Below are 18,546 nucleotides of genomic sequence, written 5' to 3'. Positions count from 1 at the left end.
GTTACCATCCACTCCACCAGACGCCCGTCTGATCGCTTATTGTCGGGGTGGAAAATGGGGACCAATGCTGATTTCGACGAAAAGGTTGTTGCGGGATCCCTCGTTGCAAACAACAATGGCGATAGCCATGAACTCCCTACTCCGTCAGAGGAGAAAGCCTTAGAAGAACCGACATTCGATACCGGCTTTAGTTCATGGATCCAAGTGCTAGGCTCTTTCTTCCTTTTCTTCAACTCATGGTATGTGAGATCCTATACCCTGGTATCATGTAGGGCATCAACTGACGAAGGATGACGGCCAGGGGTGTCATCAACACTTGGGGTGCTTTCCAAACGTATTATGAGCAGGACTTGCTGTCGAACATGTCCTCGTCCTCCATCGCCTGGATTGGCTCACTACAGGCTTTTCTACTCATGCTTTTTGGCGTGGTAACAGGACCTCTCTTCGATGCAGGTTATTTCCGTGCCCTGCTCACGTTTGGAAGCATCATGCTCCCCTTTGGGTTGATGATGACCAGTCTTGCTACCAAGTTCTGGCAGCTGATCCTCGCCCAAGGTATCTGCATTGGCCTGTCTGCCGGATGCCTGTTCGTTCCATCCGTCGCCATTCTGCCTCAGTACTTCAAGAAGAGACGCGGCCTGGCCAACGGTCTTGCCGCTTCGGGCAGCAGTATCGGAGGTGTGATCTACCCGATCATGTTTGACCAGCTACAACACAAGGTGGGCTTTCCCTGGGCGACCCGAGCCATTGGCTTCCTTTGTTTCGGGACATGCTGCATTTCATACAGCATCATGCGTATGCGCTTCCAGCCGACAGAGAAGCGCAAGCTGGTCCAGTTGTCTGCCTTCAAGGAGCCTCATTTCGTGATGTTCTGTATTGGGATGTTCCTGGGTTTCCTTGGATTTTACAACTTCCTCTTTTACATTCAATCCTACGCCATCGATACCGGAATTGTCGGCTCTACCCTCGGATTCTACCTGCTCTCCATGCTTAATGCGGGGTCCACCGTGGGGCGTATTTGTCCCAACTTCATCGCAGACCACACGGGTCCCTTGAACGTCCTTACCCCTGCAGCTACCGCTACCGCCATTCTCGCCTTTGCTTGGATCGGAGTCCACAATGCTCCAGGTGTCATCGTTCTCTCCGTTTTGTATGGTCTCTGCTCCGGCGGTTTCGTGTCACTTCCGCCGGTCGTGATGGTGACTCTGACCAAGGACATCCGTGACTTGGGCACTCGTCTAGGCATGGTGTTCGCAATCACCTCTGTCGGACTGCTGATCGGAACGCCTATCGGTGGAGCCATTTTGAGCAACTCGGGCAGCTACCTGGGAGTACAGCTCTTCACAGCCTGCTGTCTCATCACGTCTGCCTCTGTCTTTGCCGCGCTGAGATTCTCTCGCTCAGGTCTAAGACTTGCCGCGCGCGTGTGAGCGCGATCTGACAATACATTACTCCTATTACCACTTCGATCACGCCACGACCACATCGGCCCGCCTCGATGAGAACTGATATTCTAATTCCTGATGACCCAAAAAAGATTGCATATTCCATTCTAGCATTTGCATTTGCATCATGCATCATGGGAGAAACGGTGTTCTCTTTCGGGATGATAAAAGTTTGATTTTTTCTTTATACTATGGATAAGATTCAAGACTAGACTAGAACATATTGCTTAATGTATTACGATTCATATTGATTTGATCAAGACATAATGCACAGCACGGATTCCGTTTCAAGCCTGTTCAGTTTGAAAAGTTCAAGTCCCATAAACTTCTATTCAAGTCCCTAGTCCCACTCAGTGCATAGCACATGGCATGGCACGTGCGTTCATCAACTTCATCAACCCAGAATAAAATGATCGTAAAAGAAACGCCCAAACACCAAATGCTCGAAACCAATCAACAAGCCACTTTTCTCTTATGTTACTCATCAACCCTTCTTGCCATCCTCACCACCAACATATGTATACCTAGATCCATCCAATCCATTCATCCATCATCACCCCCCAAGCGAAGCGCATAAAGAGACAATCCCCTACGAGACATGAATCGGATCCACCAAGAACTCCTCCCCATTCTCCCGAATATGCTGCAATTTCTTATCGCGACTGCAGGGTTTGCGCATATCAAAGGCATCTTCACCTGAATCCGAGAAACCTGTTGGATCATCGCTGTAGTAGTTTACTACTCGGCGGAAGACGGAGTATCTGCATTGAATCCATTAGTTAGCATCACGAAAGAAGAAAGGAAGATAGAAACGAAAGCCGATAAGTGAATGAATAGAGAAGAAGGGTATATGGAAGGGGGAAAATGAGAGAGAGAGAGAGAGAGAGAGAGAGGTAAACTCACCCCATGCCCTTATACATCCCCACGGCAACTTTATTCCCCGCTCGCACATAGAGATCGACGAACCAGGCATCGTTGATATCGGAGCCCTGTTCCAGACGTTCGGTGAGACGACGCGCGTGGCCGAGACGGCGCCATGCGGGCGCAACGGTCAAAACGGTAATGTGGCCGTGCCAGGGCGTGTAGTGTTCGGAATGGCGCATCGAGGCGGGTTGTTCTTCGAGCTTGCCCATGACTTGAATATACGCATTAGTTATGATTATTACAGTTCAGGGGAATGTCGTGTTTGTTCAGCAGGAGTGTGGTTGAAAGAACTTACTGTAACCTACGATGCCTTCCTGGCGATCTTGAACGCTGCTAAAGAGGGACGGCCATCGCATGAGGTAATTGAGGTAGAATCCAAGGTCGTAGTTTTCGGTCAATGGGTCGAGGTTGGTGAGATTGAGGGACAGGAGGTCCGTTGGGGACATGCGCCGGATGGAGCTCATTGTGGGTGTAGTTTTGGGGGGAAGAAGTGAGTGGTGGTCCTGAAGAAGATAGTCCTATGGATGGAGGGGAAGATGAAGCAATAATTTGGGGACTTGATCTTTGATCGGCGAGTCAATCGGGGCTTGGGCGGTCACGGGGGGGAATCTTTTGTGAGTGTCGGGCTTCTTTCTCCCTCTCCTTCCGTGCCCCCTCACTATTATTATTTGGCTATTCTTCGACTCTCTCTTTCTCTTTCTCCGGCTCATTCTCTATTCTATTTCGACTCTTTCATTCTCGGGATTCGCCGGTCTCGATTTTTCGTTCCTTTGCCTTCTGCTCTTTCCTCCCCGTCCTTTAGAACTGGCTGCGTGGAAAAGCATCCTGGTGATGCCGTCGGCGATCCCCCATTGATTTCCGTTCCCCTGTTCGTTATTTACTTCGCTGCAGCCACTTAAACGATTTGCAAATAATCTACAACCAAACAACCCCTGCTTCCCCTGTTTTAGACTGTCGAAGTCCTTTCCGTCAGACTGTCTTCCTGATATCACTTTGGAACGTTCACACCGCATCTTCCTCTCTCTCTCTCCCCCTCCTTTAATCCTGCAACATGCCGTCCATCCCACCTCCCCTGACTATATCTCACCGCCATACTCGGAGTCGCTCCTCCAACATCGACATCGACCCCATTTCTCCTGGCACCTACGCTCCCAACGGCTTCTCCTACCGGTCGCCTCGGTCGCCTCATACTCCTCGTTCATCTATCCCCTCTTCTCCGGTGGACGTCCGTCCTCATCACAATCAATCCTTCAATGGCTCCCATAGGATGTCGGGCGACTTCGGTGGTGCAGCCAACGAAGGCGGTGGACTAGGAAACTTGGCCGATGAGCTCGCGGATGCATGGGAGGAGGAAGAAGGGGGTTATGGATACACGTCGGGCCAGGATACAGGGGCCCCTGACGCACAGTACGTGGATCGCAGTGACGACGAAGATGCATACCACCGCATGGGAACGGGGGCCCGCACACCCTCATCGGGCTACTCGTCGGAACGGAATTCTTCTCTGCAGCCTCCGAAGCCCAAGACCCGTAATGGTGCCCATCGACACCGGCGGCACGAGTCGCAATATGATGGCTCTGATTACGGGAATGATTCGGATTTCGAGGAAGCGGATATGCCGCCTAGTCTAGAGATGCAGATGGCGGAGATTGAGAGTCTGGCTCGTCGCGGATTAGAGAACAATGGCAGTGAGAATGACTTCGTTATTCAACGGGCGGTGGAAGCTCTCCGGGATCTTGGCGGGCAGAGCGGGATTGAAAACAACGCCATGAGGTAGGTGGATCTGTTGTCTGTGACTTGGCAGACCGTTTTGTCTGTCTGTTCGGGAAAAAAATGGCTGGCTAACACATCGTTTGGGGATCTCACAGACTCATCACCGCACACTCGTCCATCACCTCACATCTTACCCATCAGACGCGGGCACTTCAGACCCTCACCCATCCTCTCCTATTCTCGCCATTTCCGCTCCTTTCCTCGGACGCTATAGATGCGCTCATCCCTCTCATCGACGAAGAACTCCTGCCTAACCTCCCCTATCCTTTCCCGGAACAGCCACGTCACTCCTCGAGACCCACTACCCCCTCCCAGTCACCGGCGCTGAACCCTCTTGTCTCCCTGCAGACCCTTGTGTCGCAGACATCCGACATCACCCTGTCGCTCCGGGGCCTGAGCGATACGCTGTATGAGTCGCGCCAGCTAACGTCCACTGCATCGCGACGACTCCGGTCTGCTCGCGAACTCGTAGCCGACCTCCGCCGCGAGGAAGAAGGCGTCGAGGAGGGAACCCGGTGGATTGAACGAGGCGATTGGGATCGCCGACTCCGGGATCGCGAAGCCGGCCGAGTCTGCGGAGACGTAGTCAGTGGCTTCGAGGCGGTGTGCGGCGAATGGCGAGAGAAGCTCTTCGGAGCAGCAGCTGGAGCCGAAGTGGCTGCTGCTTGAGATGAGTATTTTCCCTAAAAGGTAATGGGATGGATAATGGATACAGACGAGGACGGATGCTACCGGCTTCTATTCTTCTCATGAGATAAATTCCTTTTTGTCCTTGCTTTTTTTTTCTGCCTACTTTATCCTTGACATCCCAGACATATTGTCTCGAGTACTACTGCCAGAGATAGCGGCCATACCCCCTTTTGCAATTTCCTTTCTAGTATATAGATTATTCATCTGGGTTCATCCATCCAAAGCTTTTTTTTCTTTACCCGGCACCTACATATTCCAGAACTTCTATGCATTCATTCCATGAAGTTCGAGCAAAGCATGATCATGTTCAGTCTGTCAAAAATCTCTCTCATTGAATTCAATACTAATGACCCGCACATTCAAGCCTCCAATTTCCCGATCTGTGACACGATCATAGAAGTACATACATCCACACTTTACCAAATCGTTTCATTGTATCTTTCTCATTTACAGGATATCATGTTTGGTTCCAGGCTAAGGTTCATAGACCCAGAATGATCGATAACTACACTCATATGATTTATCTTTCTGCTTCTCTCTTTTTCTTTCTTTATTTGATTTTAGTTTTTCTTTGCCAAAACTGTCTGCGTCAGTGTGGCCAAGCCCCTTTTCTAGTAAAATTCTTGCGTTGTAATCTTGTCACAGGTACAGTTTCACCTATTCGCATGGTCTGTTTCAGGTATTGATGTCCGTAAATAGATAACACTAGGTACGTAGCACTTCACCTTCCCTATGTAACTCACCTATCCGATTGCATAAGGACAAAGAAAAGAGGAATGAATAAAGATGCAAAACCTAGTTACATTGGGTAAGATAGAAAGGAGGTAGTAGGAATGGGAAAAGGGACAGAGCGGGTGTTGGGTGGGGGGTGGTTTCACGTAGTACGTGGATAGACTAACAACAAAGTCTGATGCAGCTACTTCTAACTAAATACTAGAGCACTTCTTGGATTTGAAACAAATCATACTCGGTACACGATACCGGTAGTTTCCATCTATCTTTATCTACTTATTGTGTAATGTGAGGTATACACTACAAGTTGGTAATGAACGAACGTAAAGGAACGAAAGAAAGATACTATGCATTTGGTAAGAAACCATGAGATCGGGTAATGTAAGAAAAAATCAATCAATCAATTGACATGGCATGCCCAGAAAAAAAAATTAGATCAAGCAGGGGGGGAGGCAAAGAGCTTTAACTACAACCTCATGGTGAGAAAACCCCCGGTATCTCTTTCGCTCTCTCCTCACAAAGTTCATACCTCATCAACTAAATCAACTAAAAGACGTAGTAGGAACAGGATGGAGGAAGAAGAAGAAAAAGAAGAATCGTACCGGGTTTGAGGCTAAGGAAGAGGGAAAAGGTACTATGCGAACATGAAGATGGGGAGGCGGGGCGGTAAAAAGTGTTTGAAGGTGGATGAGAGTTTTGTGTTATACCACAAAGATGAAAGAGAGAGAGAAAAAAGAGAAAAAAGAGGAAAAGGTTGACTCAAATCACACGCCCTTTCATCAAACATCCCAAGAACTTTTTCATGTCATCATGCGATTTACTGGCCACCCTGCTGCTGCTTCCATCTGGGCACCCACTTGCCAGCGGCGGGCTTGGACTCCTCGGGCTTGTCGGAGCTAGAGCCGGGGGTCTGCGTGCGGGAAGGAGGCTGAGAAGAGCCGGCCTCACGCATGGCACGGGGAACGTAGCGCTCCGTGGAAGGAGCAGGAGCAGGAGCAGCAGGAGTGGCACTGGCACCCGCGCGCAGGTGAGGAGGCACGTAGCCACCGGTCCTACGAGGGGGAGCGGGCTCCTCCCTGGCGGGCTCGGGAGCAGCAGCAGCAGCAGCAGCAGGAGCACCACCAGCAGCCTCCTTGGCGGCTTGACGCTCTCTCCAGCTGGGGGCACCACCGGTGCGAGGAGCCAGGTTGAGACGAGGAGCAGTGCGTTCGGTAGGAGCAGCACGCTCAGGAGCCGGCGCAGCCTCGGGCTCAGCACCACCGGTCCGGCGAGCGGCACGGCGAGCTTCGGCTTCCTCTTCACGCTGCTTCTGCTTGGCAGCAAGTTCATCGAGTCTCCTGTAAGGTGGGTTAGCAACCAGGGGTCTCTCATGGATTGAACGAGCAACGGTGAGTTCGAAATGGGGGAATACTGACTTTCTCTCCTCCTCACGCTTGGCCTTCTCCTCAGCCAGGACACGGCGGCGCTCCTCCTCCTTAGCGGCTCTCTCCTCTTCCTCGCGACGGATACGCTCCTCCTCTTCCTTGAGGCGGCGCTCTTCCTCCTCACGCTCAGCCCGCTCACGGCGTCTGCGCTCCTGCACCTCCTTGATACGCTGCTTCTTCTTGGCCTCGAAGTCGCGCTCAGCAGCCTTGCGGCGCTTCTCGAACTCCTCGTGGCGCTTCTCCGACACCTCCTTGCGGAAGCTGTTGAACTGGGGCACCAGACGGCTGAGACGGTGCTTGAGGGCAACGGCCTCCTTGTGCTTATCCTCGGCCTCCTGGAGAGTCTGGGCCTTGGTGGCCTCGTAGATCTCCATGTCGTGCTGCTTCTGCTTCTCGTAATCCTCGGGGATATGCTTCAATTCCTCACGACGGAAGGCACGCTCCAGGTGGTCAATACGCTTGGCGGTGGTGCGGATGCGGTCGTTGAGCTCGTTCTTCTCCTTCTCCAGCTGAGCCAGCTTCATGGCACGGAGGCGGTTGGCATCCAGCTCGTTCAGGTCAAGCTCGCTGATGTCGATGCCCTTGACGCCAGTCTTGAGCTCCTCCAGCTGCTTCTTCAGCTCCTGCTGGCGGATGCGGTCCTGCTCATCCTTGATGCGCTTCTTCTCACGCTCGCGGTGCTCATCCAGCAGACGCTGCTTCTCGGCTTCCTGGAGCTGCTGGGTGCGGATGCGCTTGCGAGTCTCCTCCTCGCGCTGCTTGCGCTGGAGAGCGTCAGTGGCAGCCTCCTTCTTCTTCTCGATGATGACGCGGCGAGCCAGAGTCTCCTCGTGCTCCTTGGCGGCACCAGCCTCGGCGCGAGCGTGGGCGGCACGCTTGGCCTCCAGGCGGGCCTCGTTGTACGAGGGGTCGACGTACATGCAGGTCACATGCAGGGTCTTGGCCAGGCGGGTGAGCTGCAGGCGGGCAATCTCAGCGGGGGTGTTCTGCAGGCGCTGGACGGAGCCAACCTCGCTCTCGGCGGAGCCGGCAGCGCTACCGGGGTGCAGAGCCTTGGCAGAGGAGAAGACGTCGGTATCGAAGGTGAGAACACCGGAGATGTGGTCGACGCGGATGGCGAGATCGCCCTTCTTGCAGCCGTTCATGATGAACTTCTCGATCATGGAGGGGGTGATCTGGAAGGGATCGGGGAACTGAGCCAGCTCGTAGACAAATTTGAGCTCCACGGACTCGTAGACCTGAGACAGCTGCTGGAAGAGACGGGTCAGGATGACCTGCTGCAGAGGCAGGACGTACTTCTCCATCTCGGGGTCGGCACCAATTTGCTTGAGGATGGGGGTGATCTTCTTGCAGATGGACAGGGGGTGGAAGTCCACCTCCAGGATGTTGTAGAGGTCGCGGATCTCGGGGCGGGCGCGCTTGAGCAGACCCTTGTTCAGGGCATCCTTGAACAGCACAGCACGAGTGGGGGGAGAGGCCATACCCAACAGGTTGGTGAGACGGGTGTTCTTGTTCTTGCGGACCTCATCCACATCGACCAGGGCACCGCGGGAGCGGGAAGTGCTGATGACGGGGATGGACAGGGCGGACAGCAGGACGAAGGAGGCGGCCTTGGTCATGTCGGCCTCGGTGACGGAGGGGTTCTCCTTCTTGGTGCCCTGGCCAGCAGCCAGAGTGGCGGCGGATTGGCGGAGGAGGTTGTAGTAACGGCTGAAAGCAGCAGCGTGGAAGAGGTAGTTCTCGCTGACCAGGAAGATACGGGCCAGCTTCTCGTAGTAGTTGGCCATCATGACGTTCTTGGCGGGACGCTTGCTGAGACTGAGGAGGGTGTGGATATCCTCAATGCTGCGGAAGGCCTCCTGCCACAGCTCCAGCTCGACGGCTACGTTCAGCTGCTGGAAACGGGTGTCCAGGTGACGCTGGAGGGTATCCGGGTCGCTGAGGTTGATGGCGTGCATCTGAGCAGAGTACTTGGCGGCATTCTGGACGTGGTTGCGGAGCAGCTCGCACAGACGGCGGAACTCGGTCTTGCGGGTGTACTTGAGACAGAACTGGAAGGCCTGCAGGGCGGTGGTCTGGTACATCACCTCCAGACGGGCATTGTTCTTGAGGATTTCGAGCACGGTGCGGTAGGTCTCCCAGAGGAACTTGAGCCAGGGAGTGACAACAGCACGGTCCGTGCGGTCGCGGGACTGCTCACCGGAGACGGTGGCGAGGAGGATGGTCTCGGGGGTCTCGATGGCTTCCAGATCCTCGATGTTGGACGAAGGGGCAGCGGACTCGAGAGAAGACTGGATCTCATCGGCCTTGGCCTGAGCCTCAGTGACCTTCTTCTCGGCGAGTTCGATGAACTTCTTGAGAACAACCTATACCAATGGAAAGATTAGATGCTGCGGCTGAGGGAGATGAAAGGAAGGCAAGTTGTAGAGGGTAAAAGAAAAAAAAAATTTCCTCCTACCTCGATCGTTCCGACGTTGGTGTTCTGGGCGATGTTCTTGTACTGGTAGAGACCATCCTTGGCGGCCTTGCCCTTGCGAAGATCAACACACAGCTCAACGAAGAGGAGCATCACCGGCTCCAGAGAGGCGATGGGGCTGCTGCGCGTCCGCTTGGAGGTGACATGTTCGTGAAGGACGTTGAGGGCGGCGGGGGCCTGGCCCACGGCGATGAGTTCCTGAGCCCTCTGTGGACAAGATACCGGTCAGCATGAATTTCTTTCTTTCCCATCCACATTATGTTCCTTTCCCCATCCGACGAGGTAACATTCCAACGTTATAGTCGAGGAAGAGAATCGGAACATGTAACCGGACTGGCGTACCTTGAGGACATTTTCAGGCTTGATGTGAGGCGGAGGCGGCATGGTGGGCGAGATAGCGGCTGGGATAAGCGATCACAATGATGGTGGATGAGGGAAGACAATGCTATCCTTCGACTGGGAGACGGTCGAAAGGGAAGAATAGGCACGTCGGATCGCACAACGACGGGCGGGCAGCAGGAGTCGAGGGCGAAAGGGGAGCCTGGAAGATAGAAAGGCTGCCACGCGACGGTCGGCGAGAAAGACCCAGACAAGAGAACGTCAGGCAGTCAATCTTGTTGAGAAAGACAGAGACAAGGGCGACTCTCTCTTCTTCTTCGCTCTCTGACTCTCTCGTTGTGCGAACCGCGAAAATTCCGGCCGCCGCCGTTCCCACTTTGGGTTAAGCGATGCGGGTCACGTGGTATCCCCGGTGTTGATTGCTTGGGATTCACGGAGGTGCCCCATGGGAATGAAATTCATTACAGTCATGCTTCAGCATGGCATTGATATAGTCATTTTTTATCTTTTTCCTTCCATACCTTTTGTTTAGCCAATTGTTCCTCATTTTGAGAGTGGCTGTTGTGCTCCTCAGCCACCTCGGAAGCTATCCTCATTCCTGCTCCAACTCGGCAGATGGACTGTGTTTTGGCCCGTCTGAGACGATCCCTTGGAAAGAAGGAAGAACATGTTGAAATGAACGCGTCCAAGCTTCTGAACTATCGACTAGTGTATCTAGATAGAAATAAAATATACGATTGACAAGGTTGCCACAAACGAGAGAGTTACTGCTGCTGCTGCTGGTGATGAAGGGGCGGGAGTATAATTAGCCAACTACGGAGTAGTAAGTAACTAGTTATGGGGGGAGGGGGAGGAGAGAGGATCAAGCAGTGATCCATCCACGTGAGGCTGATGAGCCTCCTCCAGCAATAATGCTACAAGCTTACAACAAACAATTCAATTCATGGGTGACTGACTATATTAAGAATCAAAATAGCAAAGAGGCTGCATGGGGGAGATGCAACCTGACGCAAAACGGAAAAACGCCTGCTAGACAGCCTCTTCTGCTGACTGCATCCGAGCTATCCAGCTACATAACTGAACTAAACTTGACTAGTTCGTACTGCTCCAGTGCTCCTCTGCTCAGGGGGAGGAGAAAGAAGAATTATGGATTCCAGTGGGAAATGAACGGATTGCCCCTGCGACTCACAGACCACCTCTTCTCTCTCTCTCTTTTCCCCCCTCTTTCTTGCTCTGAATAATATACTGCCAGTCTAACTACCAGTAGTGAACTAGTTCTTCTCTTCCCAAACTACACTACTAAACTCACTAATACTAACACTAATCAAGTCGCTGGTCAGTTTCCTGTTCCCTTCTTCCCTTCTCTTTTCCCTTCCCCCCTCTTTTTTTCCCTTTTTTCCCTTTTTTTCCTCCGGTCCAGCAGTAGTCGTTCGCTTTCCTTTTTGCCCAGCAATTCCTCCTGGTTCTTCCTGCTCTCCCTAATTTCTTCTGCTTCTGCTTCTTCTTACTTCTTCGTCTGATTCTTACTCACGTTCAATTTCGTGAAGTCGAGTTCAGCCTCTCTCCCCCCCCCCCTTCCATTCATTCTTTAGAAATCAATTCCTCGGAGACCCCGGTCGCTGTTCCCACTTACATTCCCTCTTCCCTCCCTCCCTCATATCGTCTCCATCCTCTCCCCCAAGTTCTCCTCCCACCACCACCACCTCCTCCCTTTTCGCGTCCGCCCGCCGTTCCCGCCCGGCTTTGCTTTTCCCCTTACTTCCTGCCGGCTCGACGCGCAAAAAAGAACCTTAAGCTGAGCCGCCCGACCGATCCTGCTGAATCCACCGTCTCCCATCCAACACATCACATTGCTTCCTCTCCACCTCCACCACCAAAGCACATCCACCCCCCTCCAAACGTCTCTTCCACTTCCGCTGCTACTGCTGCCGCCGCCGCCGCCGCCCGATCTCATCGTCGCGCTTACGTCTCCAACTTAATCGATTAACTTCCCGGGTTTCGCACGTTTCGTTTCCGTCCCGACCGTCGTCAAGATGCCTGCCTACGAGCTCCGATCGGGTGGTGATGTCAAGAACAAGAAGCAGAGTGTGGCCGATCTCAAGTACCGTCGTTTGACCGAGCTCAATGCTCGGCTGAAGGAGGACCTCGACCGGCCTCGTGTCAAGGTGTCCGAGGCTGCTCTGTCGTAAGTTCCCCCCGGCTGTCGTACTCCGCCCGTTTCCAGCCACCGCGTGATACTTACCCCCCATCGCGTTTTATCCAGGTTGATCAACTACTGCAACAACACGCGCGATTTCATGGTACCATCCGTATGGGGTCAGGTATGCGACATCTTTCCCACTTTCTTCCGGTTGTGCAAAGATTACGTGCAGGTTACTGACGGTCGCAGGTCGACAAGCGCGAGGACCCATACGCCCCTCAGCAGCAGGGAGGATGCTGCACGGTCATGTAATGGTCTCATGACATTTCCACGTCTTTTGATTCGGACGGACTGAGGGTCGCCGTCAGTCCGTCGGCGCTTTTATATCCCCTCTTGCGATGACAATTACTCTATTTCTCACCACTTCTTTTTTTCTAAACTTCTCGACCCTTTCTTTTTTTTTTCAATATCTAATTCTCTGTCACCATACCTTGGACCTATGGACAGCCCATCCGCCTTGTTGCTCCGATTGGTGAGCATTGTCAGCGACGAAAAGAAGAGGAAACCACCACGGAGAAGCGGATGCGAGGCTCTGGCCCTCGAGGGAGCACGCTGGACCTGCATGAACTGGGAGGGGCTGAGCGGTCGCACCATTGGACCAGTTCATGATCTTTCTTTCGCCTTGAAACGCGACACGGCTCCCCGTGGGCTTCCAGTTACACCTTTTCTTTTTCCTTTCTCATTTTTGTGTTGGGCGTGTGAGAGTGCTCGACAGGAGTCATTTTCCCTTCTAGTGATTTTATTGGACATCTTTCCTATGTTTTAGCTGTGATATTGGAAACGGGATGGGGAAAACAAAATCGGACGCCCGGTTTGTAGTATAGATGGGCTAGTTAATATAGTTGAAGCAACTGCTCATACATAAACACAGTAATTGCCAGCATACAGAGTACTGGGGTTGATAAATGAAAGGCAGATCACAGAATGGATCATATGCAACGACCCGGATCTCGGAGAATACTTTTAGATTGACACCTGCACTGGCCGTACACTAGACATACGCCGATATCAGACAACAATAGTAGTTCGTAATAGTAGTAGTCAAGTTAACTAGTTATTAGTTAGCTAGTTTGTTAACTACTGAGTTAGAACCCACCCGCTGACATCATCCAATCAATCCATACCCTCCCAACTCAGCTATCTTCACACAATTTACCCAATTCCCATCCTCACCCTCACTTACTATCTATCCTATCAACCACCATCACAATCACAATCACAATCACAACCACAATCACCAAGAAGAACTGAATAAAGATTGAAAATGACCTCTCCCCTCCCACCCCTCACGCAACCCACCACCGCCACAACCACAGCAACAACCCAAGAAAAGCACAACATGCACAACCACCTCCCCCGCATCACCATCAAATACTGCACCCAATGTAAATGGTTACTGCGCGCTGCATACGTGAGTTTCCCCACATATTTCTTTCTATACATAACAACATACCATATAATCTCATACACTCCCTATTGTGACGACAACCAAACTGTTCAAGAGTTACATATACATACACATACATATCTTATACTCATACTGATATAATTGTTATATGTATCGGGATAGTTCGCCCAAGAACTCCTCTCCACATTCAGCACCCAGCTCGGCGAAGTAGCTCTGGTTCCTGCTACGGGCGGTGTGTTTACTGTTACGATGTATCATTCTTCTTCCACTTCTACTACCTCTACAGGTAGTGGTGGTGGTGTGACGCAAGGGGAAGAAGTGGCAGTAGGTACTAGTACAGAGGATGAGGATCCTACTATTACGGAGACTATTCTCTGGGATAGGAAGACGAATGGGGGGTTTCCTGGTATGTTCTATTATCTTTCCTTCTTTTTTTTTTTTTTGCTTTTCTGTCTCTTGTGGTTTGTCAAAGTATAAGGCTGGAATCTGGCTAATTGGCTGTTTTGTAGAAGTCAAGGTGCTTAAAAGTCTGGTGAGGAATGTCGTCGATCCAAGTCGGGATTTGGGACATACTGATCGCGCCTTGAGGGCTGCGAATGTACCGGTTCAAAGTAGTCGAGATGGGGATGAAAAGGTGGTGGGGAAGAGTCAGGAACAGGAGAACTCTACTACTACTACTACTACTACTACAAAAGGAGAGAAGTGTGAGGAGTGTCAGTGATCTTCTAACTACTCCATCAACCAATAGAATCGTCATGTAAATGCAAGCAAGCATAGAGTATGCTCAAATCCATTTCAAGAAAACAAGGAAGAAAACCCATACAAATATCAAGTACAGTCCTGCCTGAGCCACCTCCAGAACGCCAGTCCACGCCCCGTCTCTAGTTGCCCCGTGCCTGCCCGCCTCTGTATGGTGACAAATGAAATGTTATGATCAATGTGTAAAATGGATAAAGTGAAAGAAAGAAAAAGATCGGAAGAAGAGAAAGAAAGAAGAGTATCGAAGAAGTAAAGTGCCATGCCAGCCAGACATTGCCTGTTTCTGGCTGAGCATCATCGTCAAAAAAAAGCTCAGATATAGCTATATCCACCGAGCCGGTCGTCAAATCATGCAATTCCATCATAAAATCCAGAGTCGTCACCAGAATGTTTCCCATTCATATGTGCCCATGTAATCCCAACCCTCGTTTTGCTCACTCGCGAAATCCAACCCGCCAGGAACACCGTGAATCATCCCAATCGAGTAAAACAAGAGAAAACTGAAATCCAATCAACTTTCCGGACCATCACGTCTCCCCGCTCAGCTCGTGCTGATGCGAGTGATGTGTGCGCCGCTTCCAGAACGCCAACCGCAGTCGGCTTCGTCGCTTCGGCAGCTTGCGCGGAGGAGCGTGCTCCTTAGACCCGTGCTCGTCCCACCGGGGCCCACGCCCCTCGTGTTTCATGCTTCCAGTCGTTGTCGTGGATTGTGCTGAGCTGCTCGTCCCATTCCCCACCGGCGACGTCACCTTGGCAGCATCGTAATTGTGCGGGTCGGAAGCCCGGCGAGTGCTGGGGTATGCAGCGCTGACCGATGGGTGGTTCGATGTGGCCGGTCGCGTGTAGGCCCGGTCCCACTCACCGTCACTCCGGCTGATGCTTTCGCGGGGGAAGCCCTTCTCGTCGCTATCCACACTGAGGAAGCTGGTGGCATTCGTCGATGGGGAGATCGGAGTCATGTTGTTGCTGTACGTGCTGACGCTGTGGGTACGAGTGCAACTGTTCCGCTGCGAATTTGAGGGGCCCGACGTGCGTCCTGACGAAGCTGTGTTCGCGTGCTGGCGTCGACCGCTAGGCGGTCCATGTCGCGAGCTACTCGGTCTCCCTTCCACGGAGCTGTTACGAGCACTAGAGCGACCCGAGGTGTCGCCATTGCCTGCAGCGGATCCATTGGCAAAGAGGACTTCCGCCAGGACAGTGGGATCACTCGAAGCACGAATCGCGTCGGAGCAGCCGTCCATACTGTCACTCAGGCGGGCAGACGGCGAGTTGGTCTGCCCCTCGGGGATGACTCCAGAAGATCTGCGGGAGGCTGGCTCATCTGGCGATGGCATCGAACACCCGGTGATGTCCATAGATGGGCCCGGGGTGTCCGGTGAAACAACCGGGCTAATAGTGTTCTCATTGTAGTCGCTGGGCGCATCGTCCGAGCCCAGAGGGGTCGGAGCGGTACCAAAGTAATCATCTGGGGTTGACCGCCGACTTGCAGGTTCACTGGTCGGAAGGGCTGTTTTGAGGGGGGTTTTCGGACTATTGATGGCTAGCGGCGCGTGGAGGCCCCTCAAACTTGGGATGGGACTCTGGGTGCGGGGCGACACCAGGTCGTCCGGACGAAGATCAGCCTGCAAGGTTTGCCGGTTCTTCTCCATGTCGGCGAGGAAATGCCATTTAGACTGGTTGCTGCGGATGTGCTCGACCGTGAACTTCAGGTCGGGCAGGATGTCGGAGACGCCTTCGAACAGTGGCAGAGCGAAAATCGACATGAATCCAATCTGGCCGGTGGCGAGCTTGTAAACATTCCCCAATTCCGGTGGGCCGCCGAATAGTGCTGTCTCCATCCCAACCTCCTTCTCCATCTCGCCCTGATTGGCGAATTCCTCCTGCAGGATCTGGGTCCACTTCTCCGCAACATCCCACGGGCGCGCCACGTTACTGATATCAGCGCACTTGATCAGCAGCCCACACAGCAGTGTCTTATAAAGCTCCAAGTCCTGGGGCTTCCACCCATCCACGGTCCGGTTGTTTTCGTGGAACTTCTCCTGGAGCGATCCCAGTCGTTCCATGAATTTCTGGTGCACTCCCATGTCCGTGGCCAGGATGGAGCTGATCAGAAGCTTGCGGAGTTGTCGATCCCTGAACGCGGTCGGCCAGTAGCGACGCAGGATCTGGGAGAAGGCCGCACAGTGGAATGCCTCCAGGACCGAATTGTCATTGTAGAGCTGTGCCAGCGGGGCATTCAGCTTGACCAGGAAGAAGTTGTTCACGCCTGGATGGCCGACGTCATGGCCAATGGCGGAGATCAGAAGAGTAAGGGTATCGAAAGGTGTGAGGAGGGATGCGATCGGACATTTGTCGTCGGTCGTCGGGCTATTCGGCCCATAGGGGGGAAGAGCGCCGATGTGCAACAGGAAGCAGAAGACCGACTGCAACACATCGATCGCGTGTCGGAAGTTATGGTAGAGGACAAATGAATTATAGGAGGCACGACAGGCGAGGAGAAACGTCCGGAGTTCGCCTAGGAAAAGGAGTCCCGTCGTCAGTTGACCTCCACGAAACCAGTATCTGCGGCAAGTGTACTTACCTGGTGTCAGCTGCCACTGCTCTAGTTCCGGGCACTGCAGAGCATGCTGCAGCATTTCGAATGCAGCCAAGACCAATTCGTCGTCCGAAAACTCATGGGCGGTAAACCCCCATTGTGCAATGTGTTCTCTTACAAAGTCCGCGCGTTCCGGACGAACGTCCAGTTCCCGGTCCTGGAACTCTTCAATAACCTCTTCGGGATTGCAAATGCCTCGCATAAGCTTGGAGACCATGGCTTCGCGAAGATACGCATAGGGTTGCTCGTCGTTGACGCCCACCCACGAATGTTTCCGCAGTTTCTTTCGGGAGAGAAAGCGCGACTGTTCCCGAAGAGCCGTTTTACGAGTCCGGTACGCCTGGACAACCAGAGCTTGCGCTCTACAGCTATCCAGCGGAGTTACTAACACGTCCACGGCACCGGCGTCCAGGCACTTGGAGATATGCTGGGGATCCGGGAAAGACGGAATACGGGGCTGGTCGGCCGGGGAGGCGCTAGTGGGGTCGGCGAAGGGAGGACGCAGAACAGCAACCGGAACGATCACATTGGGGCCGTCTTGAACCTGAATGTCCGCCGACAACCCCGACAGCAACTTCAGGTCGTACGCCCCTTCCCATTGTGAGGTGAATGTAAAGCCGCGACGTAGGGAAGCCGGCGACGGAGGCGATACATCAGGCCATGAACCACGGCTTGCTCGGCGGCGCTGCAGAGCGGCCTCCTCACCGTGAATATCAATATCGAAGAAAACGAAGATGGGTGTGCAGCGACTCTGAGCCCCGTCGCTTATCTCTGCTAACTTGTTTGCGATGGATGTGCCGACCTGACAGAGATAGATGCGTTTACAGACTCCTAACAGAACTTGGACGTCGGACGACAGCGATTCCGGTTCCTCAATTATTCCCGTATCCGACTCCGCGCCTGCCGGTGCCTCCGGAGTACCTTGATACACCCAGCGTTCTGACCGGACGCGGTGGTCGATATAGATTGCAGAGCATTCGATGCCATCCATGGTGTCGGTTGGATTTGAAACACCCATCATCTAGGGGGGGGGTCTCCACTCCGAAATGTCAAGTCTCAGGACAGCAACAGATATGAGAGGAGAAGAGATAGCAGCCTAGCCGGTCCGAACTCGGGTTCATATGGTTGACGGAGGTAGTAGTACAGGTGGTGTGGGAGGGTCGAGAAATCTCAGGGAGAAACGAACGGCCGGTACACGGTACAAAGGGGAGCGAAGGAGCGTTGAGAAAGTCGAAGTAAAGAGAAGAAAAGGAGAGTCTTGCGATCGGTGACGTTATACAGTTGGGTTCTAAATTGGTTTCTTGACTGGGTCAGCGAGGTTCAGAGACTGGACGCAACGGCCTGCAGAATATGCGAGCGACGACAGGAGCCGGCGACAAAAAGAGAAAAGAAGAGTGTGCAGCGACCAGCGAAGCAGATGAGCGACGGCGACAAGCCGCCGTCGAGAGGAGGGTGCGCGCAGTTGAACAATGAGTTTGTTGGCTGCAGCCGTCCAGCAGGAGAATGAGCGATAATCCTTCTATCCTGTGGGGGGGTGAGAAGGAATGATGGTAACGTGCAGGACCAGCCAAAACCCTTTCTGAGACAACCGGGTTCTTTTGCACGGTACCGCATGCACGCCTCCAGACGGCGGTTGGCTGCGATCGCCACACCTGCATACACAGGCAGTTGCCCACGCAAACACACAGGATTGTTTCACTCACAAGTGTTGGAGGAGGGTCAATAGAAATAGAAAGGAAATGAAGATGGCGAAGGGAATGGTAGGAATTCGGTCAATTGT

General features: G+C 52.9%; 7 protein-coding genes across 7 annotated transcripts; 4 read left to right on the top strand and 3 right to left on the bottom strand.

Moving 5' to 3' along the window:
* Positions 1–54: 54 nt before the first annotated feature.
* ASPBRDRAFT_120396 (MCT family MFS transporter) lies at positions 55–1,430 on the top strand (the record flags this gene model as incomplete). Its single annotated transcript, XM_067617344.1, has 2 exons — positions 55–239; positions 302–1,430. The coding sequence occupies 2 exons, from the start codon at positions 55–57 to the stop codon at positions 1,428–1,430; spliced, it is 1,314 nt and encodes a 437-aa protein (XP_067482275.1).
* A 237-nt stretch (positions 1,431–1,667) lies between these two features.
* On the bottom strand, positions 1,668–2,929 carry ASPBRDRAFT_40266 (peptide alpha-N-acetyltransferase complex B subunit NAT3). The gene is made up of 3 exons (XM_067624319.1): positions 2,665–2,929; positions 2,349–2,580; positions 1,668–2,206 (listed from the first exon to the last, which is right to left on the bottom strand). Exons 1-3 carry the CDS (start codon positions 2,831–2,833, stop codon positions 2,035–2,037), a joined length of 573 nt encoding a protein of 190 aa, XP_067482274.1. The 5' UTR covers positions 2,834–2,929; the 3' UTR covers positions 1,668–2,034.
* Positions 2,930–3,250: 321 nt separating this feature from the next.
* ASPBRDRAFT_471878 (uncharacterized protein) lies at positions 3,251–5,039 on the top strand. The gene is made up of 2 exons (XM_067625806.1): positions 3,251–4,142; positions 4,238–5,039. Exons 1-2 carry the CDS (start codon positions 3,421–3,423, stop codon positions 4,809–4,811), a joined length of 1,296 nt encoding a protein of 431 aa, XP_067482273.1. The 5' UTR covers positions 3,251–3,420; the 3' UTR covers positions 4,812–5,039.
* A 1,342-nt stretch (positions 5,040–6,381) lies between these two features.
* Positions 6,382–9,848, bottom strand: tif32 (putative eukaryotic translation initiation factor 3 subunit EifCa; the record flags this gene model as incomplete). Its single annotated transcript, XM_067622458.1, has 3 exons — positions 6,382–9,354; positions 9,447–9,671; positions 9,807–9,848. 3 exons carry the CDS (start codon positions 9,846–9,848, stop codon positions 6,382–6,384), a joined length of 3,240 nt encoding a protein of 1,079 aa, XP_067482272.1.
* A 1,988-nt stretch (positions 9,849–11,836) lies between these two features.
* ASPBRDRAFT_52989 (guanine nucleotide-binding protein subunit gamma) lies at positions 11,837–12,255 on the top strand (the record flags this gene model as incomplete). Its single annotated transcript, XM_067626988.1, has 3 exons — positions 11,837–11,988; positions 12,067–12,124; positions 12,193–12,255. The coding sequence occupies 3 exons, from the start codon at positions 11,837–11,839 to the stop codon at positions 12,253–12,255; spliced, it is 273 nt and encodes a 90-aa protein (XP_067482271.1).
* A 1,012-nt stretch (positions 12,256–13,267) lies between these two features.
* ASPBRDRAFT_52988 (SelT/SelW/SelH family protein) lies at positions 13,268–14,132 on the top strand (the record flags this gene model as incomplete). Its single annotated transcript, XM_067626987.1, has 3 exons — positions 13,268–13,414; positions 13,574–13,817; positions 13,921–14,132. 3 exons carry the CDS (start codon positions 13,268–13,270, stop codon positions 14,130–14,132), a joined length of 603 nt encoding a protein of 200 aa, XP_067482270.1.
* A 565-nt stretch (positions 14,133–14,697) lies between these two features.
* On the bottom strand, positions 14,698–17,784 carry pdeB (3',5'-cyclic-nucleotide phosphodiesterase PDE2; the record flags this gene model as incomplete). Its single annotated transcript, XM_067626986.1, has 2 exons — positions 14,698–16,685; positions 16,752–17,784. 2 exons carry the CDS (start codon positions 17,782–17,784, stop codon positions 14,698–14,700), a joined length of 3,021 nt encoding a protein of 1,006 aa, XP_067482269.1.
* Positions 17,785–18,546: the final 762 nt, after the last annotated feature.

Source organism: Aspergillus brasiliensis (assembly GCF_001889945.1).
Source record: "Aspergillus brasiliensis CBS 101740 unplaced genomic scaffold ASPBRscaffold_3, whole genome shotgun sequence".
NCBI lineage: Eukaryota > Fungi > Ascomycota > Eurotiomycetes > Eurotiales > Aspergillaceae > Aspergillus > Aspergillus brasiliensis.
This window is presented reverse-complemented; position numbering and strand designations above follow the sequence as displayed.